The 23,950-nt window shown below is 40.1% G+C and overlaps 1 protein-coding gene across 2 annotated transcripts; it reads right to left on the bottom strand.

The window, feature by feature from the left end:
• Positions 1 to 3,854: 3,854 nt before the first annotated feature.
• LOC105355516 (von Willebrand factor A domain-containing protein 5A-like) lies at positions 3,855 to 22,621 on the bottom strand. 2 transcript variants are annotated; one of them, XM_023962081.2, is made up of 18 exons: positions 22,515 to 22,621; positions 22,220 to 22,269; positions 18,691 to 18,893; positions 18,386 to 18,608; positions 17,473 to 17,639; positions 16,858 to 16,972; positions 16,589 to 16,764; positions 16,416 to 16,504; positions 16,089 to 16,233; positions 15,758 to 15,837; positions 15,560 to 15,674; positions 15,315 to 15,473; positions 15,128 to 15,228; positions 14,244 to 14,464; positions 5,463 to 5,528; positions 4,475 to 4,623; positions 4,203 to 4,326; positions 3,855 to 4,075 (listed from the first exon to the last, which is right to left on the bottom strand). In XM_023962081.2, the coding sequence occupies exons 2-18, from the start codon at positions 22,257 to 22,259 to the stop codon at positions 3,996 to 3,998; spliced, it is 2,253 nt and encodes a 750-aa protein (XP_023817849.1). In that variant the 5' UTR covers positions 22,260 to 22,269; positions 22,515 to 22,621; the 3' UTR covers positions 3,855 to 3,995. The 2 variants fall into 2 exon arrangements, with proteins under 2 accessions (XP_023817849.1, XP_078785641.1); XM_078929515.1 differs by lacking the exons at positions 3,855 to 4,075; positions 4,203 to 4,326; positions 4,475 to 4,623; positions 5,463 to 5,528 and adding an exon at positions 13,917 to 13,936.
• Positions 22,622 to 23,950: the final 1,329 nt, after the last annotated feature.

The raw sequence follows: 23,950 nt of genomic DNA, 5'->3' as shown, positions 1-23,950 counted from the left end.
ATTGTGGGATCAATAAAGTGTATTAAATACCTGGGTGTGACTATCAATAGCAGACTGAGCTGGAGGAGCCACAGTACCGCTGTGTAGAAGAAGGCCTGCAGCAGACTACTTCCTAAGGAAGCTGAGGTCCTTCAATGTGTCAGCACCTTGCTCTCCTCTGTGGTCTGTTGGGGAAGCAGCATTGCAGTCAGTGACACCAAGAGACCGAACAAGGTGATCAGGAAGGTGTATTCTGTCATTGGCTGCAAACAGGAAACATTTGAAGCAGTGATGGAGAGGAGGTCACTGAACAGACTCCTTTCAATCATGGACAACACAGACCATCCTCTCCTCCCTGTTCTGGACAAACAGCGGAGCTACTTCTCTAAGAGGCTCAGACAGTTCCACTCCAAAACTGCCCGGTACCAGAAATCCTTCATACCCAATACAATAACCCTGTACAACAACTCACAATGCAACAGATAACCTTTGCACATTTTTTTTTCTATTTTGCACATTTCTTTTGCACATCTTTTTACCTGCACTGTTCTGTAAATATCTGCACTTCCTCTTCTCATTCTAAAGGGCCTTACACACCGGGACAAATATTGGCGCACGTTATTCGCCAGGGTTATTCACCACGTTTTTTGTGTTCACACCCAGGCGATTTTCGCTGACGATGAGCCGAGTGAACATGCAAATTCATTCCCTGACATTAGATGGCGCTTAATGTAAAACAGAAATACCCCTGTACACACGGTGGCGCTGCGCAACTTTACGCTTCTTAAAGTCGCTTTTCACTTAGAAGAAGAGAGCAAGTATTTACGCGCTTGTCATAATCATACAAAGAAAACATGAATATTTCAAGCACCAGTAGCTCTAGCTCCAGTTCCAGCGATGAAGAAATTATTGTTCTGTTGAATAAAGAAAGACGACGGCAGTGTAGACGCTACTTGGCGTCTATCTTCTTCGCTGGTATGTGTGCTCAGCAAGACAGTTTTGTGTTTGAACGCCCCCAAGTTGTGTTTTACTGTAACTTCAGAAGCTCCAGACACGTGTCCAAAAGCGCCATTTTCATTGGTCGTACAGTTTTTGACGCGGTGCGTCAAACCAAAAAAACGAACCCGAGGCGTTTTTTAAAAAGTGACGCTTTTACGCGTGGCGTTTTTCGCGTCGGTGTGCACACTCACATTGGTGCCCTTTGTTTAGTCACGAGGTGTTAAACGTCGGCAAATATCACACGCGAAATTCGTCCCGGTGTGAATGGGCCTTAACTTGGAGTGTTGATCTGAAACATGGTGTGGTGGTTTAACTTTGAAGTCATCCACATCCCTGGCAAAGAAAACATCGTTGCTGACTATCTTTCCCGCTGCCATCGGGAAAGTCCGGAGGAGGGGGAGTGTGTGGTGGTTGAACCTCAAACCACCTGATAGGTGTTAGTATTTCTTTATTTTTCTTTAAATTAAAACATTCATTTTTACTTTTTTTACTTAGATTAACAATGGGTGCACACATTTGATTGATTTGTTTTAAGTGACAAAAAGTAGTTTATTCACTTTTGTTTGTCTTCTGAGTTTCCATCCCAGGTGAGCCATCCATAGAAATCAGCAGAGGAGATTGGGAAATTCCACTGGGGAACTCCAGGGGTTGCTAACTCTCCTCATGGACTTTATTTTGGTCATTTAAAGGAAATGATTTAGTCTACTTTTTGTTGAAGACTACTTTTGTATTATATGAATTTTGTTTGGTTTCTGTTTCTCTGTTTTGTAATCAGATTAATTAGTTTGAATGTTTGATTAGTTAGTTTCCTCTCCCTCATGTGTCCAGTATGGGTTTTCCCTGTCTATAAAGCTTTCCCAGTGTGTCAGTGTAATGGCTAAGTCTGGTCAGGCCTGTTCAGTTTAGTCCCACTTGTTTTGTTTCATTTAGTTATTTTTTCAGTTGGGCCCAAATTACTCTAGTTTTGAAACTATTCTGTTAACTATAACTTTTTATTTTATATTCTTTCATAATTATCCGGTTCTTAACTTCTGATCAGTTATTTATATTTATATTAATAAAATCAAAATGACAAACAATAAGTACATACCATGTAAAAAGGCATAACATTAATTCAGAAATCATTACATATTACGGATTAAGTAATAAAATTGTGTACATGATGTTCAAGAATTATTGCATTATTTGAGAAATTATAACTTGTATAAATTGTAATAATCCATCTCATTATTGAGTATTTAAATAAAATGGTTTGACTTACTAAAAAGTGAGCATCTGTGGAAGTGCGGTCTCGCTAGCCGTCACTAACTTTTTGCATGCACGTTTACATTATAGTTTACGGTACATGCCCAACACCAGGATCATGGCGTGCCTTTAGATGACTCAGCTCATGCTAATAATGTCATTCTTTATTAACTATTGTAGACATTTTGATGACGTGTCTTTATTTTCCATTAATGTATTCTTTGTTTGTCTGTTGTTTAGTTGGTGTCAGTATTTGATATAAAGACAGCAGGTAATGCAGGAAAACAGCTGCTCTTTATGAGATCATAAATAAACAATCCATCATGTAGGAAAAAATCTGCACAATGTTTTTTACCTATTTTTTCAGGATAAAAACGTTAAATATTTTGGTGCTGCTGTGCTAATTTTTCAGATCAATTTACATTTAATATTATTTATTGATTGAATTATTATTCTCAGCATCAAATGGTTCAGTTGGTCATAAGGTTTCTAGTTTAAATAAGGAATGACATATTTTTTTTATTTTAGGCACTTTCAGCTTCTTTTCTGTTTTAGACTAGAACAGAGTTTCTGTGGCTAAATAAAGTTATTATTTATTGAAAGTGGATTTATATTGCTTTTTTTCTTTTGTTAATGTTAAAAGATACAACTTTAGGTATACTTCCACAATTTTTATAGATAACCTAATATATTGTCACTGCGTGTGTGTGTGTGGGGGGGGGGGGGGGGGGGGCACGAAACATTTTTTTCTTTCTAGGGGGGGCCTGGCAAAAAATAATTAAGAAGCACTGCTTTAAAGCAAAGCTTTTTTAACTTTTTAAAAGAAACATGCTCACGTCCCCCTTATCTTGACCATAATCTGGTTATCGCCAGTAAACAGATTCAATTTGAAACTGTAAATCAGCCCAAAAAAAGAGAGATGTATAACAGATGGTATTTCTCTGCTTTGATTTATTTCAGTCTTTATTCACTTAACGGTTACAGACTTACATTCTCAAATCCCAATAACTGCTTTGTGATAGAAAAACATTCAATTTCAACAGACTTCACCCAAAGTATCCACCCTGTTTTCCCCCAAAAAACATAACATTGATTTTAACTTCAATTTAGAATGTCATTAATAACCATATTAGTTAGTATGATAAATAAAACACCTCAGAAAAATCTTTTGACATTACAAAAAAAAAATCTGTCATAATATCTGGAAAAGCACAAGTATTAAATGCTACTTTAGCTATTATGGTGTTGCCATGTGATCGCTCAAGTGGATCAATTTTCTCTTGGAACAAAAAAAAATCAAAAAACAAACCTCCACATCTTAAGCCTCTTTTAAAGCATCAAACTTTCTAACCAGTACTTTCAGTATAACATATTACCCATATATAGTTTTAATGCTACACCTTCTGTTTAACAATAAAAGAAAGAAAGAAAGAAAGAAAGAAAGAAAGAAAGAAAGAAAGAAAGAAAGAAAGAAAGAAAGAAAGAAAGAAAGAAAGAAAGAAAGAAACGGGCTTTCCTCCCTTGAAAGAGAGCCTCCAAAGGTCTCATTGAGCAGCCCTGCCCTCTAATGGCCGCTATAGTAACTACATCCTTCAAACATTAAATTGTGCAATACAATGCCCCCCCCCCCCCCCCAGACATTGTGTCAAAACAAAGGCTATATAATGATATGAGAAAGCTATACGAGGTTATAAACTGTTGCATAAACATTACTATTGCAGATGTTGCAAAACATAACATGAGTTTAAAATATAAAATCTTCAGTTTCTACTTCAGAGCCCCAGGGCTTCTTTGTGCACTCTGCAACCCAGCAGTGCATTTGAAGCATCAACACAGTCCTTCACACATGGAGCTGAAAGAGAAGAAAAGTAAAAAAAAAACAATGTGATTCCTAAACAGTAAATTATGTTTATCATTATACACCTAAAAATCAGTCCAGATATTCAACTAAAAGTACTTTGACATTCTAGACATATTACCATTCTGAGCTTGGACCCATGAAGCAGCCTTCACAGCCAGAAGCTCCCATTCATCCTTTGCATCCATCTTGAATCCATGAAGCCAGATCAGAGCCAGAATGGTGGCCCACACCTCACTGCTGACCTTTTCAACCAAATCAAGTCAAATGTGAAACACAAAGAAAACATGAGAAAAAACACTCTAGCTAACATTTTAAAGTGTTAAGACTTTCAATGATTTCAGTTCTTTTATTCTCCTAAAACAGCTTGATTTTTTTCTAACAGTGACCCACCTCTGCAGGCTTTGACTTCTCCACCTCCTCACTTGTTTTTCCCAGAACTGAGGCCAGAGCTGTATCAAGCAGCCAGCAGCCGGACGCCTTCTGGAGGGAAACCAGCTGCAGCAGAGGGTCTCTGCGGGGCTGCTCAGGCACAGCGGCTTCTAAAAATTATATCAAATAACATTATGTAGGATAGTGCACTTTTGTGGTTCTGTTAAAACATTAAAACCTTTCTAATTGTTAACAACCTCAGTGTATTTAAGCATTTAATTAATTAATTATATTGTATGCTACCGCCCTCCTTCGGCTATAATATGGAGGTATGAGGAAACACCGACAAAACAACTTTACAGCCACCGTGGATATTTCAAGAACAAACCATAAGATTATTTTATAAAGTGGGATTGGATCAAGCCTGCAATTTATTCTATGAATCAAAATTAATAAAAGTTACAGATATAATAGGACATAATACAATGCAAACAATTTATAAAAAACAAATTCCACAGAACATACAAAAACAGCTTAAGGAGAAAAAAAGGAGAATATTTACTAAGAAAAAAAAAACACGCAACAACTTGTGAAAGAACCACCCAAAAAAATGTGCGCATTTTTGTATGTGGGGTGAGGTTGTGGTATAACATGAAAGTAACTATAAAAATGTGTCAGAATGTCCCATTATAAAGAAAAAGAGAAACAAATTTTCTTGGAAAGGTATAAATGAGAAAATAAGAGGCCTAATGTGAAAATGTATGGACAATCATGACTATTACATTTAATAACTATTAAATTTTCAACATGTAAAAATGTATGTATGAAATATCATAAGACTGGATTGTAATTAATGTAACTTTTTTTTTACCCGCTCCTTTTTCAAGCACTTTATCACTTTTTGATTAAATCTTGTTCATCGTATTTAATAATGGTTTTAATTGCAGACCAAACCCTTTGAAGAGTTTATCTGTTTGATTCAAACCTGCTTCTTCATTATTTTACTTACCTAGATAAAACACTCTAGCAGGAGAGCGCCGAGGCATACAACACATCCTCCTGGAACTGGATTTACCTGCAGAAGAAAAAGTAATCACACAAAATGAAAGCAAATGAAAGCAAATCAGCAAAACACAAAAGTATAAAGTTTGGACCAAACTTTGTGCCCTTTTTTTCATTCCTTTCAGCCACCCATAAAGGGAGGGCATACGCAAAAACTCACTCCCAATTTTTTTATTAGAAAGGATTTGAGCAGTAGAAACAAATGTTGGGGAGCATGTGACATTTTGGAAAATGAATTCCCTTCAACAATTAAGATAAAAACAAATAAACAAACAAAATCTGGTCCAGAGAGCTCCAAACACATTTCCTGAGCAATCCAAAAAAGAATAAACACCAACTTCTATACAAATACTATAATTCATATGGTGACATATGATACGTTTTCCACAGTTTATAACAACAAGACAGTAGAAAAGACATAAGTGATGTTTTAGTTTCATTTAACGTGAATACAAATTTGATCATTTTGAAGACTGGGATGCAGCAGAGGAGAAATCGAGAAGAGAACTATACAAGAAGGAAATGAGACATGAGAAGGTAAAACCGCGGAGGAATCTAACTATTTAGATTTTAGCTTTTGTTTCTTTAAAACAAACTTTTGCTTCATCATCTGGACAACACAAGTGCTGAGGTAAACCTTTCCTCTGAAATGATGCTTTTACTTCTCATAACTGTAGATGCGTGATGTCTGTCACTGTGGACCGGGGTGCTCATTACGTTGATCGCGATCGACCGGTAGATCTTCAAGGACATGAGGGGGGATCACAGGCCAGCAAAGATAAATGCCCCAAAATATAAAAAAAAAGTACTTCTATAAAATCCGTCAGCGAATTAAAATCCTCACTTAGAAGTACGCGACTTGATTGACATGCAGAACGGCCAATCGGAAATCCTCTGATACATATGTCACTGAACATGCCTGTTTAAATTCACTGAGCGAAAATTCTGTCTATCATTAGAAAGTCTGTTTCTGCTCCGCGGCACGTCAAGTCCCCGGCAGAAAACCACTCCGGCCACTGGAGTGCTTATCAAGGCCCCGGCCCACGTTCCTCTTCCTGCAACCGGCTTTGGAGTTTCCGACCGCTAAATACGACCTCACTAAGGAAGCGGTGTATTCCATGATACGGGCTTCGTACGGAGCCAGCAGCGCCTTTGAAATGCCATGGTCCCTGCATTGCACGGTTTACAGCAGAGCATGACATACGATAGTCGCTGGTTTCAGTTTTTGCAACAAAACACCTAATCTGTTAATCTAAAAGAATCCTTGCATAATCATACTGTGTAGTTTTTAATTATCAGTAAATAAACAACAATGTACAAATAAACATATAACTAACAAACATGTACTAATAGTCGATCTATCTATCTATCTATCTATCTATCTATCTATCTATCTATCTATCTATCTATCTATCTATCTATCTATCTATGCACACACACAGGTAGATCTTCAAGACATTGTTGTCTCAAAAGTAGCTCACATGCCAAAAAAGTGTGAGCACCCCTATTGTAGACAGTCTTTGTATGAATGTGTTTGATTACGTTATTCAAGTTCAGAGTAACATGTCTTCTGTCTCTATTATTTGAGAGCTGAGCAGCTAACTCGGTTGTGTGTAACAGGGATGTCTTTAACGGCTGACGCGATGGGAGAGACAACCGCTGCAAGAGAACCGACAATAACGATTACTTTTCTCAGAGAGGAAAAGTGATCATACGCACTCCATCCTGTTGCAAAAGTCGCTTTATGCCGCTACTTCTGTGTCTCTGTGAACCACATTCGTTCAAGAGGGGAAAAAGAAAAAACAAGAATGATCGATTTATTATTGTTTCGATAAAAATAACAAAAATATCGTAAGATTTAGGATGCCCAAGGTTGCTGCTTCGCCATACTGGACATAGCTCCTAGGAGCTCCGGCCCGCCGCAGAGCTCTTTTGCTTGTCATGCCGGCATTCAAGGAGCTGGCTGGCCGGTAGACTGACAGCCAGCAGAAATTGTAGTATAGGGTCGAATAGGAATAATTATATTCTGGATTTGTATATTATTAACATTCTCTTTAGCAGTCACTTTACATCCGAAAGCTAGTAGGCTACAAGCTATGTAGCCTATCATTTATCCTGCTGTATTTGAATAGACCACAGTTGCAGGGAAATGGTGATTGGTGGAGATGCATTATGGGATATGTGTGATGCATGATGGGATACGTAGCATGTAGGCTACTAGCCTTTGGATGTAAAATGACTGCTTACGAGTATCATGCTTTTGTGGAGTTTTTTTAATAACAGAGTTTTTTTAAATAAATAAATCTGCTCTTTAAAAATCATCAGTGTCTTCCATTCAATGTAATGAGACACACAGACAGAAATGAGAAGTTATCTGCTGTAAATCCAAATATTGCTCAAAGCCATGTCTATGAATGACTTATGACGTGAATAATTATTTCGTTTGCACAAATTAATTAATGCGAGGGAACGGAATATTATTTTGTGTGAAAAAGATATTATTTTGTTCGCACAATTTAATTATTGTGGGGGAATGAAATATTAATTTGTGAGAACAAAATAACAATTTGTGGGAACGAGATATTTATTATTTTACCCATGTAAGGTCACGGGCTCCGTAAGAACACAGTTTTTATTAGTATGAGTTATTTTCACAGCTCATTTTCCTACTCGATAGTGAGACGACTCGATTTCTTAGGCTCCGGCTTTCCCTCCCTGTGGGTGCCGCCCATTTCATGACGTCACACTAGAGTCAAACTCAAAGGGTGTCTGTATTTCGCTCACAAAAACCAACAACATCCAAACTTTTGCAAAGATGGATATGCATAATGTGCATATGAAACAAAAGCGTTTCTCCACAAAGAAAGTGGGTGAGTGTGTTAGACTGGGGACGGTGCTAGCAGCTCAAGCTCTTCCTGGAAGGGGCTGTTGTCACTTTATGATGTCACAATGTGAGACCCAACTTGTTGTCGTGGATTGGGTTTTTAGAGGAATGATCATTGCATAATGGATCAAACTACTGCTTTAAGGTTGTTTTTGTGAGGAATTAACATTAAAATACACTTAAAAGCACAAAAAAATGGTTTTGCATGAATTTGGCCCTTTAATATCTTTTTTGTAAGTGACCATGTTATAAGCATGATAACGTCCTTTCAGGTTGATTATTATCAGACATAAAAGGACTTAAACTGAAGTGTGCGCCACGAAAATGAGAGTAACACAATAAAAAAAATAACATGCTTAAAGTCTCAAATTAATTAATTACAATTAACGAGATCATTTACACCCCTTGTTTTGATGATTGTCAGTACATGTTAAGGGAGGTCAAATAATAGTGTTAGAAACACAAAACAACAAAAACATAAAAACCTTTTACATTATAAAATCGACATTTTTTTCTCCCTTCTGCGAACCAACACATTAACATGTTGAAGGAGTTTGAGAGCTCAAGTTATCCCAGGAGCTAAGGTGTCTACGGCTTTTGCCACTGCTATTGTCTCCCATGTCACACAGGTCCTGGGTGACAAGCCAGACAAAGAGTGTTTCAGAACCCCCTTGATGAGAAATACAAAGAAAGATTCCACTACATTGCCCGAATTGGTGTCACCGGGGCACCACTTTGGAGCCAGGCCTGGGATTGGCTCCTCCCACAGGCCCTGATTAGGTCCAGCCCAAAGGAACATTGTGGGATCACTTTCTCATGGGGCCACCACCTGTAGGGGCAGGTGCAATGTGATTTACGTGGCACTTAAAGGCTGGTGCCTCTGTACCCCAATTACCAGTCATAGAACTTGGAATGTTAACTCTCGTTGAAGGAAGGACCCTGACCTTGAGCTGGAGGGTGAGAGGTACCTGCTAGATATGGTTGGGCTCACCTCCACCTCCATCCACAGCCTGGACTCTGAAACTCTGTCCATCAGGAGGCAATGAACTCTCTACCATTTTAGAGTTGCACATGGTGCCCACCCTGACATGAGCACAAGTGGTGTTTCGTTGTTAGACTTCTGTGTTTATTACAGTTTGTCCATAACAAACACCATAAGAGTGTCCATCAATACACGTGGCAACAGGACACCCTAAGCAAAAGATCAATGATCGACTTTTTTTCAGGCAACCTTAAACCGTGTGTATTGGACACTCAGGTATAGAGAGGGGCAGAGCTGTCCACTGATCACAACCTGGTGATGGATTGGAATTGGTGGTAGGGAGGGAGGCTGGAAAGACTTGACAGACCCAAACGTAAGACGAGGATCTGCTGGGAACATCTGGCTCTGGGAGGTCTTTAACTCCCACTGCGGGGATATGTACCTGCTTCAATCAGGCACCGATGGAGGCTTGGGAGAGTGATTCCACGTGGCCCTTGTTTTCCACCTCTATTGTCTCTGCTGGTGTTCGAAGCTGTGGTAGCAAGGTCTCTGTTGCCTGTCCGGGTGGCAATCCCCAAACCTGGTGGTGGACACTTGACGTAAATGATGCTGTCAAGCTGAAGAAGGAGTCCTACTTTGACTTGTTGGATAGAGGAAAGCAGTTTTCTGCAGACACCGTTTTTAGGTGCACGTGGGGGAACTGTTGACTTTGACTGGGGACATTGTCAGGAGGTAAAAGGAATGCTTCAAGGATCTCCTTAATCCTTCTGACATGCCTCCTCTTGAGGAAACAGAGGCTGAGGACTTTGGTGTTGGGCTGTCCATCACCCAATCTGAAGTCACTGAGGTACTCAATGAGCCCCTTGGTAGCAAGCGCCAGGAGTTGATGAAGTCTGCCCAGAGTACCTTAAGTCTCTGTATGCTGTGGCAGTGTCTTAGCTGATACGTCTCTGCAGCATCCCGTACCACTGAACATACTCCTCAGCCTCCCTGGGCAAGTCTTTCCCAGGATACTGGAGAGAAAAGCTTGTTGTATAGTCGAACCTCAGATTCAGGAACAATATGGCGGTTTCTGGCCTGATTGTGGATCAGTGGACTAGCTCTACCTCCTCCTTAGGGTGCTGGTTGGCTTGTGGGAGTTTGCTCATCCTGTGTGTTCTTTGAATTTGGAGAGTGCCTTCGGCAGTGTTCTTTGTGGTGTCATCTGGAGGGTGTTCTAAGAGTATGGGCTTTGGGGAGCCTTACTGAGGACTGTTCAGTCTCTATGTAACAGGAGGAGGAGCATTGGGGCAGTTTACAGACAAGTGTGAAGCAGCTGGGATGAGGCCATGGTTCTTGACCGGGGAAAAGTAGTTTGCCCTCTCTGGGTGGGTGGGGTGCTCCTGCCCCAGAAGGAGGATTTAAATTATCTTTAATTATCTTGTTTACAGAGCATGAGATTGACAGGTTTTTGGCACGGCGTCCACTGTTAAGTGATTGCTGTACTGGTCCATTGTGGTAAAGAGAGATAGAGGAGCGAGAAAGCAAAGCTCTCAATTTACCGGTCGATCTTCGTTCCAACACTCACCTATGGTCATGAGCTCTGGATCATGATCGATAGAATGAGGTCCTGAATACAAGCGGGTGAAATGAGCTTCCTCCGTAGGGTGGCTTGGCACTCCCTTAGCGATAGGATGAGAAGTTGGTCACCCAGAGAGCTAGGAATTGAGCCGCTGCTCCCCCACATCGAGAGGAACCAGTTGAGGTGGTTTGGGCATCTAGTCTGGACGACTCCTAGATGCCTTCATGGGGAGGTGTTCCGGGTATGTTGAACTGGACAGAGCCCCCGAGGAAGACACAGGACACGATGGAGAGACTACATCTCTCAGCTGGCCCAGGAATGCCTCAGTCTCCCCCATAGCTGGGGAGATGGAAGTCTGGGCATACTAGCTCAGACTGCATCCCCCACGACCCGGGTCCCGAATTGATTAATGAAAGGATGGATGGATAGATATAGATCATTCCAATTTTAACATTTTCTATGCTCATAAAATATTATATTTAAAATGTATACCTGCATAAGTACAAGTACAAATGTATAAAATGTAACCACTGAATCAAAGTAAGCAACATTGTGTACAAAAATAAGGTTTTTGTCACACCAAAGACTAGCATTTTTAGATTTGAATTATTAATAAAACGTAGTTTTGATATTTTTTCAATGAAATAAATATAAAATAAACCCAAAACTTGGGAAATATTCCATCATTATTTTACTAACATGAAAGACTTGCTCCTGATGGCTGAAGAAGGAGCCTTACAAGAAGACATAATCACACAACATGGAACAAAATCAACAAATACAAAAATTATACAAAGTTTTGTCTAAATCATTTAGTCTTTTAAGCCCTGCTGCCCCCCACCGTCACCTCACTGGGTCAAGCGGAGCTGTCTCATGGCCTGTAAACCCTCGATCTTGTGTTTTTCTCATTCATTTCTTACAGCCACCCAAAAGGGGAGGGCCAACACAATAACTCCCTCCCATTTTTTCCAATATTAAATAAAGTTTGAAGCAGCAGAACCAAATGTTGATGGCAGATGTGACATTTTTAAAATACGACAGAGTTTTAGGGCCAGTTTACAAACGTGATAACTGTTAAATCACGAGAATAAAGTCATAAATTTACGACTTTGAAACTTAAAAAAATTTAAGAAAAAAAGTAATATACATCTACGAGAAAAAATACCAAAGTTGTGTGTTTACTTGAACCTAGCTTGAAGATAAAAGATGCAGAGCATTTTGTGAAGCTTTATTTCCAGACAAGTTTTAAGAAACAAAGATATTCTAAACCTAATTGTTGGTGTAGCCTGCTTTCCGGGGTTCAGTGTTGTTAATGTGCTTTCATATTATTTGTCGTACAAAGGATGATGTCGCATTACTTTTTCCTGCCTTTAACCTGTCTGATTCTGAGCTTGCTGTCTGTCACAAAGTCATATATCTTGGTCATATCGTCAACGATAAGCTTACAGATGACGATGATATCCAACGGTTTTATATGCTCAGGAAAACACGCTTGCATGCAGGTTTTATTCATACAATTTTAAAATTCTATTTTTCAAAACTTACTGCACACCTTTGTATACTGACAAATTATAGGGCATCCAGCATCAGGAAGCTACAGATTGCCTATAATGATGCCCTAAGGATTTTATTGAAACAGCCTCGGTGGTGCAGTGGAAGCAGTTTGTTTGTTGGTGCTAGAGTTAATACTCTCCAAGCTTTATTAGGACAATTTATCTATGGTTTTATCTATCGTCTTAATGCTTCAAATAATGAAATAATTTTGACTCTCACCAATGTAAAGCACAGCACTTTTAGATACCAATCCCCTATTTGGAGGTTTTGGTACAGTCGCCTTTTTTAAACTTTCAAGTTTTTTATTTTTTTCCCCAGCAGTTTTAGTCTTTTAATTAAGTTCATAATACTTGGTTATTTTACAGTTCTAATACTTTTTATGTCATTGTTCTGATACTTGTTTGAGTGTTTTCTTTTTTATCCTTAAGTCTTTTATATGTTTTGTAGCAAATGGACCTTGAGTCTGTAATCAAGCTTATGATTATGATTATTATTATTATTACATGTAAAATAAGGAGCTCAGAGACACATTTGGGTATAAAGGACCGATTCTTTATTCTGCCTTTTTGAATTCGCAAAACCAGACGTTCTTTTGTAATCTTACTTTATGTAACTGTAAAGAAAACTAAAGAGGAACAAAAATAGTGTTGCACACTGTAAGGATTCTGTGGTTTAGTTTGGTTTTATTGTTCTTTTTGCTCATGTTTTTGGTTTCCTTTTTTAAGTCAGACCAGTTTCGGGTTCATGATCCACAGCTGCCTTCAGTTCAGTTAATTGCCCTCAGCCTTTTTAAGTGTCTTGGTTTTTGTTCATCCTTGTCATGTCATCTGCTCTTTTCACCTTTTTGTTTCTCCCCATAGTTACGTTATGTTTCAGTTTGTTTGAATGTTTTATTTTCTGTCACCAAGCCTGGTCTCCTGCATTTTGTGTCCTTCACCACCAGTTTCTGAGACATATGTGCCTTCCTCCAGATGAATCTGTCGTAAAATGTCTGAAATTCTGAGTGGCTGTGGCTCCTCCTGGAGGCCTCCTCCTCTCTGAGGTCTCCTGTGAGAGTCACAGCTGCATGCAATCCTCATTAGCTCCCTATTTAAGGTGTGGCTTTTCTGTGCTCTGTGCCTGAGCTTCTTTGTACCTGACCTGGTAGTTTTTGATTTGTCCTCTCGAGACATTAAACCTTGGCTATTTTGTGGATCTGCATTGGTCCTCTCTGCTCCTGGGTTTCTCGTTTCAACATAAAACAAAGAGGAATCAAAAAAGTGTTGCATACGTCCCCTTCTCCAAATGAAGCCTCTTGTTTTAACAACAAACCATAAAGGAGCTTTCAAACATTTATAATGTTATCAACAATCAGCTTACCTGTTCAATTGAGGTTGTTGGGTCTGCTTTGCTGCTTCACCGCTTTCACTCGCTGCACTGTAGGCTCATTTTGACTTTAATCTTGTAAATTTACGAGAAAAAATCGTAAATTTACAACTTTAAATCTCATAAAATTCTTCTTTTTCTGGAGGCCCTAAAACTCCATCGCAGGAAAATGACTTCACTTTAAAAGAAAAAAATTTTCCTTAGACCGAAGATGTGCGGAGGTTTTGAAAGTGTGTCAATGCATGTCGAGTGGGTCAAGTATGACCTGATAGTGTTGGAAACACGGAAAACCAAAAGATAAAAACCTTTGCAAATACAATCTTGACCTTCCCCCACCCTCTGTCCACAGGTCTGGACTACAGTTTAATGGTAAAAGACTCACCAGGGGTTGGAACATTTCTGCACACCAGGGGTCCTTGAACAGCATCACCATTGTCTTTGTTGACAGCAATGAAGGCAGTGTGATGACTGCTCACTCCTGATTGGACACTGAGCTCCACCACCTTCCTCTTCATGTCTTCATTTGACTTTCCTCTGTTCTTTCTTTCCTCAGACTCCAGAGAACGAATCAAAATACGAGCAGCTAACCTGTGGACTGTAAACCTACAAACAGAAGAGAAGGAAAAAGGGAGGTGAAGATGAAAAAATGAAACCATTTGTAGTCTTTTGTTTTTGTCTGACTGAATAGTGAGGGATGACTTTTCTGTTTTATGACGGTTTTTATGGTGTTTGTCAGAAAAGTCTAGTATGTTGTATTGTAATGTATTGTTGAAATACAGAAGTTTAACGTTTGGAAAACACTTGGAAAAAGTTGCAGGAAAAAGAGTAACCCTTGGAACAACTAAAGGAAGAAACCAAAAAGTTAACAGAAAAACTTAAAATGATTCTTCAGACCCAAACATTAGGGCTGAGATGGAAAAATCAATACTTTTCAGTTCTCCCTTTTTGTTTTTCAAATATAATAATAGACAATCTGAGTAAACTGTGTCAGTCCTGACTCATAAGAGAACGTGCCTGTAATGTTTAGGACCTAAATTATAGCTGCCAAATAAGAACTAGAGAACTAACTAGTGTTGGTTAAAAACTAGCTTTACAGTGAACATTGGTTCTGCAATCTACAATGATCTAATATGGGTTATAAAGGCAGTGTTTTCTTTATTGCTCATAAGTATATACATTATGTCTTTGGCCTTTTTCAGGAAAAATCGTAGAGAAAGAAAAACACATAAAAAAATAATGGCACTTAAGATAATGATTTTTTATTACCCAGTGTCCTTTGCAGGATTCAGGTTAAACAGTTTTTTGCTCTCATAGGGATGATCTCCCAGAGTGTAATTCACCGTCACACTGCAGTCTGTTTGGGAACTCTGACAAAACAAAATACAGTTTAGAGACCAGTGCGTGCACAAAGACACAACTTCTACACAAAACCTAAAGGAGATCTCACCAGTACCTTTCCACAGAGTTGGGCATAAACCAGTGACCTCTGACCCTGGAAAATTGTTGTGATTGGTGGAGAGAGGACAGTGGCAGACACTCCCTTTGGTAAATCCCATGTGACAGAGATGTCTTTGACAACAAGCTGTAGTGCAAATTTCAGAGACTGCATCACCTGATGGTTAGGAAACAGTGAATAACATAAATGTTTATTTTGCTCAATAAAGGTGTATTATTGAAGTTAGTTGTTTGCTATTTTACTTTTGCCTGCATCCTGTCACTTCCTGTGATGAACTGAGCGTGACCTCTGCCCTCCTGAGCCAACCCATTGATGAGAGCAGAGCTGGCTCCTTCTCCAATCCCAAAAGAGAAACACCTGCAAACAACACACTGGTGTTAAACACACATAACACACAAACACAGGACACATGCAGTGAATCTGTGTTTTAGTGCTTTCACCTGTGGGAACCTGCATTCTTCCTAACTAGATCTAGAACTTCCTTGGTGTTCCCCACCTCTCCATCAGTGAAGACAAACAACTGAGAGGAAATACAGAAGTCACACAAAAGCACACAGAAAAACCTGTTACTGTGAAACAAGTTTACAACTTGAAATGCAAGTTTTATGACAATAAACATGTACAGAGATTTCAAAACGCAAATGAGAAGGGTTACATTTGAGTTACACTTCCAGGTGAATAGAAATTGCCAAAACATTTCTGAAGAAATAAATGATTTTGTAGCATGAACTTTAGACATACAGTATTTTACCACATAGAAATAAGAAATACCTGTCTAGGCTGGTTGGAGATGCAGGGCTGACTGTAAATGTGTTGGAGGGGCTGAAGAATCTCTGTTCCTCCCAGATCAGCCTGCATCACCTCAACTTTCTTCAGAGCCTCCTCCATGCTCTTCTCACTGTATTCCACACTCTGCCTGCCATCAGAAACACACAAAGGTCAAAGGGAAGACTGCACCATGACACATCATTTACCAAGATTACACACAATTTTAACTTATTTTTAAAGCAAGCCACATTTTTAACAAGAAACCGCAGAATTCTTCATTATTTCATAGAAGATAAAACATAAATAATAATATTGAACTCAATCACTGACGGGAAAATATGATCATAACTGGATCCAAAACCATAGATATTGAAGTAGCAGCCCATTGGTAAACTCTTCAAGAGGAGCAGCAGAGTATCCTGAGAGAGAATAGAAGCTGATGAAGACCATGATCTCACACACATAGAAAGGTTTTCATGACTGACTGAACACTGGATGAATACCCTTGCACTGCTGATGCGAGTCTCTTGCTGGTTCCTGTTATTGGTCGGACACTGCATGCTTCCAGATCGATCCAACAAGAACACAAACTCTCCACATGAGGCGCGTTTGGACATCACAGACTCTGGGAACTCTGGGTACAGACTAACCATCACCACAGGATCACCCATCAGAGTGCCTGAAACACAACAGGAACCACAAAGATTTACATTTGTTGATTCTAGTTTGCACTAATCCCATAATCTAGACACAAAAACAAGTTTTCTCTCACCAGGCTGAGCAGAGTCCTGTCCTGCCTCCACCACAGCAGAGGGCTGGTGAGCATCTTTGTAATAAATCAGCAGCTCTACATCTCTGTCAAACTTGTGTCCTGCAGCCAGCTTCACCTGCACACCAACAACACAAAGATGAAGAAACCTTTGTATCTTCTTTTCAGCAACAACTACTTCTCACTAGGCCTGCACAATATACCGCAAATTTATCGTTATTGCGACATTAAGCTGTGCAATTTGCATACCGCAAAAGACGGCAAAAATCGCAATAAATGGTTACCTTAAATGTGCTAAAACAATCTCATGGCTGCTTGAAATATTGAACAAATGGAATAAATCCCTTTATGCATTTAACCAATCGGAAGGACCCGTTTACGTTGTTGATCAATCAGATGAGCCCTTTTATGTTTGATGTTTGCCTCCCATGTCGACGAGGGTCAGTTGGAGTATAACGTTTAAACCGTTGCAGTGAAATGGAAATGATGTTTTTGGTTGTTTTGCTATTTGTTTATATACCGCGAGTTATATCGTTATCGCAATATTAATCACCAATATCGCATATCGCGAGTTTTCCTCATATCTTGCAGCCCTACTTCTCACAGCTGTTTACTTACAGCAGCCTCTGTGTGATCAGTGTTCAGGTAGTGAAGAGGCTCCAGAGAACAGCTGGACTCTACTTTGGAAACTGGACGAGGAGAGGACACTCGTGCAGAAAAGGACAGACTGTAGGGAATCTCAGAGGCTGGAACTGAGCTGACCGGGACTCCAGGACCTTCACTACCTGCAAACACCACAACAAACGACCAGGAGTCACTGAAGAACACAATCATGAACAATCTGTGTTCATTTTTAAGGAAAACTAAGAACAAATATGTGTTTATCATTTTGTACACTTTACCAATTATAGAAAATATTCTTTAGTGTTTTTTTCTGTTCAAAGGTGATGTTAAATTAGGAGTCTGTGAGTAAATGGTACATTGGAATTAGTGACATTTGGTGTCAAGGGGTTACTGTTGTTTCACCCACAAAAGCATTTTTGTATGTTGTCATTCGCATGAAGGAAAGATTGTTTGTACTAAGAAACTAAACATGTATTATTTAAAAACTGAAACTGAAACAAATCAGAAAAACTATCAAATTTGTGAATACAATGCCAACTCACTTAGTATTTTTAAAAAGAAATTTCACATTGATAGAGAAAAAAAATCATATTTTGAATAAGAGCAAGGTAAAAGAAAAACAAGATAAAAGTGCATACTTTAGCATTCAAGCTAAAAAATCAACAGATTTCAAATCATGGGTCATTTGTATTTAGACACAAGGAACTTATGAAAGGTTTAAAAACATTTTCAACAGACTTAAATGATTCTGTATTAAAGAATTCAGTTTTATCTAGTTTAACTCTTTCAAAGCATCAGATATTTTCTAAAAAAAAATTAAACCATACAACCAACTAACAAAGGCTTGTTTGAAATATTAGTTAAGTTTTAGAACTTGTTAAAAAAAAAAATCTTGAGGTTTTCATACCTTGAGGGTGGTAGCGAGGGTTGAGCACAGCAGGCAGACAGAACCTCAGCGCCCCATCAGCCTCCACAGCCAGCTCAATGACATACTGCAGCATGATGGAGGCGCTCTCCCCTGGAGGCAGACTGCCCACACTCAGAGAGAAGATATCAGGACTCTGCTCACTCTCCTCCAACAGGAAGGCCTGCTGCCCTGAGCTCAGTGCATCGTCATACTCCTCACGAGCCTGCAGCAAACGTCAAACATGTCAGAGATGTTCACTGATCTGCAGCTGCTTTACAGAGACGGAAGCTTTCTGTCCACATCACCTGCTGCTTCTCCTTCAGCTCAGCTACAATGTGTGTCTGTCCAATGTCAGCACTGAAATGACACACAGCAGCATCTCCAGGCAGAGGGAAGACAAAAAGCGCCTCTATAGGTTTGTCCTCCTTGTTCTGGTAGTTCAGAGTGGAGATGACTGTAGCCACATGGTCCTTCACCTGCAGCTCCACCTCCACGCTCTTCAGAGGAACTGAGACGGCACATCAACAGACACAGACACAGAGAGAGCAGAGATATTGCACCGTTTTCTTCCATCTCTCCATCCATCCATCCATCATCTATCCATCTTCTTTCACTCATCCGGGACCGGGTCACTGGGACAGCAGTCTATGCAAAGATGCTCACACTTCCTTATCCCCGCCCACTCCTTCCAGCTCCTCTGCATGGACCCTGAAGCGTTTCCAGGCCAGACCAGAGATGGAGTATCTCCAACATGTCCTGAGTCTTCCCCGGGGCTAATCTCAAGCTACAATCTTCTCTTACTTGTGAACAAGACCCCATGATGCTAAAACTCCTCAACTGGGGGTACGATCACTCTACCCACCCAGAGAGGACAAAATGCCTTTCTCTGGTCAAGAACCATAGCCTCAGACTTAGCAGTGCTGACCCTCATCCCAGCTGCTTCCCACTCAGCTGCAAACCACCCCAATGCATGCTGGAAGTCCTGACTCGATGAAGCCAAAAGGACAACATCATCTGCAAAGAGCAGCAAGGAAATCCTGTGATCCTCAAATCAGACCCCTCCTTGCCAGAGTCAAACATGCACAGGTCTGATTTACTGACAGCTATGCAAATCAACCTCCTGCTCCAGTCATAGAGAGACCGGACAGCTGCACTGAAAATGGTGCCTGCACAAAACTGCTTTCCCCTTCTGTGTTGCTAGATGGTTTGCCAAAATCTCTTTAAGGTCAACCGATAGTCCTTCTCTGTGGCCTCACCAAACTCCTCTGAGGACCAAGCTTTTGCCTCCGCAACAGCCAGGGACGCAGCTGGCTTGGACTGTCAGTACCTGTCAGCTGCCTCTGGAGTCCCACAAGCCAACCAGGCGTGGTAGGACTCCTTTATCAGGGTGAACTCCAACAATTGGTGGTATAAGTATTTGGCCCCCCTGAACTTCTCAACCTTTTGCCCCATTTCAGGCTTCAAACATAAAGATATAAAACTGTAATTTTTTGTGAAGAATCAACATCAAGTGGGACACAATTATGGAGTGGAACGAAATTTATTGTACATTTCAAACTTGTTTAACAAATAAAAAACAGAGATATTGGGCTGGCAAAATTGTTCAGCTCATTGACTTTCAATGCACTAAACTCTCTCCAGATGTTTAGTGAGGATCTCTGAATGATTCAATGTTGACCTAAATGACTAATGATGATAAATAGAATCCATGTGTATGTAATTAAGTCTCCGCATAAATGCACATGCTCTGTGATAGTCTCAGAGGTCCGTTTAAGGCGCAGAGAGCATTATGAAGAAATAGGGACACACCAGAAAGGTCCGACATACTGTTGTGGAGACGTTTAAAGCTGGATTTGGATACAAAAAGTTTTCCCAAGCTTTAAACATCCCAAGGAACACTGTGCAAGCGATAATATTGAAATGGAGGGAGTATCAGACCACTGCAGATCTACAAAGACCCGGCCGTCCGTCTAAACTTTCAGCTCAAACAAGGAGAAGACTGATCAGAGATGAAGCCAAGAGGTCCACGATCACTCTGGATGAACTGCAGAGATCTACAGCTGAGGTGGAGAGTCTGTCCATAGGACAACAATCAGTCGTATACTGCACAAATATGGCCTTTATGGAAGATTGTATAAGGAAGAGAAGATATCCATAAAAAGTGTTGTTTAAAGTTTGCCACGAGCCACCTGGGAGACACAACAAACATGTGGAAGAAGATGCTCTGGTCAGATGAAACCAAAATAGAACTTTTTGACAACAATGCAAAATGCTATGTCCGGTGCTAAAGAGACACAGCTCATCACCCTGAACACACCATCCCCACTGTCAAACATGGTGGTGGCAGCATCAGGGTTTGGGCCTGCTTCTCTTCAGCAGGTACAGGGAGGATGGTTAGAACTGATAGGAAGATGGATGGAGCCAAATACAGAACCATTCTGGAAGAAAACCTGTTGGAGTATGAAAAAAACCTGAGACTGGGACGGAGGTTTGTCTTCCAACAAGACAATGATCCAAAACATAAAGAACATCTACAGTGGAATGCTTCACAAATAAACATAAACAAGTGTTAGAATGGCACGCGTTCACGTTCCATCTACAGACACGCGCTCATATCAGCCCACCTGTAATCTCACTGGCAACAGTTTCCAAGACAAGAATTTTTACAATGTTTTCCTTTGATAAAACTGTGTTGTATAGTGCACATTAATTTAAATTGCCCGTTCAAGAAGGCTGATGCGGAAAAGCTGCAGACCACAGCGCTGTGTGATTGGACCCTTTCCTTATGATGCTATAGTGGAAAAAAAGATCATTGTGAGGAAATATTGTCACTCAAACCCAATTTTGTTTTTTTATTGTTGTCGCACCCCCACGTGCCACTGTCTATTCCTCTGCGTGCCAACTGTGGTGCACGTACTACAGGTTGCCGACCCCCGGCCTATAACATGCTTCTCTTAAGCCTTTCAGAATAAACTATACATGTATGATAATATGTAAATTTTTGGTACACAAAATAAAGATATTTTAATGAAATATGAATTGTTTTCGCAGCTAATTTTCCTACATGGAAGTTAGATGACTCTATCTCTGAGGCACCACCTTTCACCCATTTCATGGCACCAACCTAGAGACAGCCTCGGCAGCATGTCTGCGTTTTCCCATGAAAACAAACAACAGATCTTTCGCAAAAATGTATATGCATATTGCGCATATAAGATAAAAGCGTTTTTGCTGATCAGTGCTAGCTCCACAGCTCCACAGAGAAAGTGTGGGGGGGGGGGCAATGCTGGCAGCACAGACTCTTCCTGGAAAGGGCTTTTTCTCACTTTGTAAGGACCCACTTATTTTTGTGGATTGGGAGGGGCTGGTGCTCAGAGCGCAGGGTTTTAGAGGAATACTCAGAAATGCGCGAATGGAGCAAAATACTACTTTGGGGTTGTGTTTAGGGAGGTATTAACATTACAAAACACTTAAAAGCCCAAAAAATGGATTTGTATGATATAGGCCATTTAAAGAGATAGATTCTAGCACATACATATTTTTAATTATTATTAATCTTTATTATGGAGGAATCCCAAATCAATATTTCAGGTTGTAAAGTAATAAATGAAATGTGTCTTTACTTATGTAATTTGCCACATGTCAATCTTTTCTGTAGCTCTATTTATTCTTACTTCAAATAAATAAAGGTTTTCTAAACCTTAATTTACCAGACATAAAATTGTTTTTTGTGCCTAAAAGGAGGTTTTTAATTTTTTTAATTTTAAAGAACCAAACTGCAGAAAGGTTTCAGAAAAAAATGGTAAATGAGTCTATGATCTAACAGGTCTGTACCTGGGTTCTTCTTGGCAGTAAGCAGACCACAGCCGACCATCTTTGTATTTCTTTAGAGGGACAATAGACAAAAAGGGAAAAAAAAGAAACACTTGCTTACTGTTAATAAGAGACTAATTTCAAACAAAGTAATAACATTTTACTTTGGTTTTCAATCAACTTTCTGTAATATAAACTGTTGTCTACATCTACTAAAAATAAAAATGGTAAAAACTACTCCAATGCTTATGTTTTTCACAAGGATTTTGAAAAGCTTTACTGATAGATATAAAAAGGAACAACATAAAGTGTTTACCTGTGAAATCTTCCTGCAGCCAATGATCAAACAGGAAATGTTTTCAGTCAGAGAAAAAGGCTTCCAACAGGTTTGCTTGTTTTCGTCACCACGCAGCATGGAGGGGGTGGCGTTTAGAATATCAAGAGATACACATGGATGAATGCACACAAATGTAACCTGTTCCTGTATGTTTTTCTTTCTGCCAGTCTGGAATACTCAGCATTGATGAGGAAAATCAGCTGAATAAAAATTCTTTGGAACCAGGAAGAGGCCGCTCTTCCTGATGGTTTGACATGATACTTAAACAAATGAGACCTTGTTGTTTTAAACACAACTTATTTAGAGAAGTAAATGCAAACTTTTTTTTAGTGCCTCATGCAACTTCTGTACATTGTAATGCTCTTTAGTATTCACATAAAAACACAACATTTTTAAAACATTTTCCCAAATCCTCTTTTGGATCATTCCGATTCTCGATAGCAAACGTCAATTGGGCCTGATAGTGTACTGGCTTAAGCTGGTGGACACGTCTGGCTTAAGCTGGGGGACACGTCTGGCTTAAGTTGGGGGACACGTCTGGCTTAAGCTGGTGGACACGTCTGGCTTAAGCTGGGGGACACGTCTGGCTTAAGTTGGGGGACACGTCTGGCTTAAGTTGGGGGACACGTCTGGCTTAAATTGGGGGACACGTCTGGCTCAAGCTGGGGGACACGAGTGGCTAACAGTTGACAGATGAATTTTGTAAAAAGCACTTTGAACGCATCCATTCACTTTGCAGCCATCTAAGCTCCACTAAGAGCAGCTAAGATGATGTACTTGAAACTGTAAATGTGGGACCCTGAGGCATAGTGTGTTACTGATGGTAGCCTTTGTTACCATGGTGTGGTTCTGGGATTTTTGCTCACTGTTATGGTGATCATTTTGGCCTCACCAGTGCCTTAAGTGGGCCGGTCTCTCACCGTTACTAAGAACCAGCACTCCTGGTACTCCAAAGAGCTTAAATTGCTTTTTAGAGTACAAAGGTTTTCACGGTCCTCCAAGCCTGGTGCAGGTCAACAATTTTATGTCCAGTGACCTTTACAGATCTTTGGTCTTTGCCATAGTGGAGTTTGGAGATTGACTGTTTGAGGTTGTAGACAGGTGTCTTTTATTCTGGTGACAAATGGATGGATGGATAGATGGATGGATGGGTAGCAGCTGGATGGCTCAAGTAGCTGTGTGTAGGACCGGCTCACGGGAAACCAGGCTCCATATCCCAGGAGCGAACTGAGCTTAATCCAGTGCCCCTACACGCTACTGCTTAACAATAAAGCCACAAGGGGGCTCAAGTCTGGGTTCCCCCTGTGCCGGTCCTTAGCCCAGATAAAATAAAGGGTTGTGTCAGGAAGGGCATCCCGCATAAAAATCTCTGGCAAACCACTTGTGCAAAAGCTGATTTGCTGTGATGACTCCTG

The sequence above is a fragment of the Oryzias latipes genome, chromosome 13 (assembly GCF_053564925.1).
Source record: "Oryzias latipes strain Hd-rR chromosome 13, Olatipes_Hd-rR_3.1".
NCBI lineage: Eukaryota > Metazoa > Chordata > Actinopteri > Beloniformes > Adrianichthyidae > Oryzias > Oryzias latipes.
This window is presented reverse-complemented; position numbering and strand designations above follow the sequence as displayed.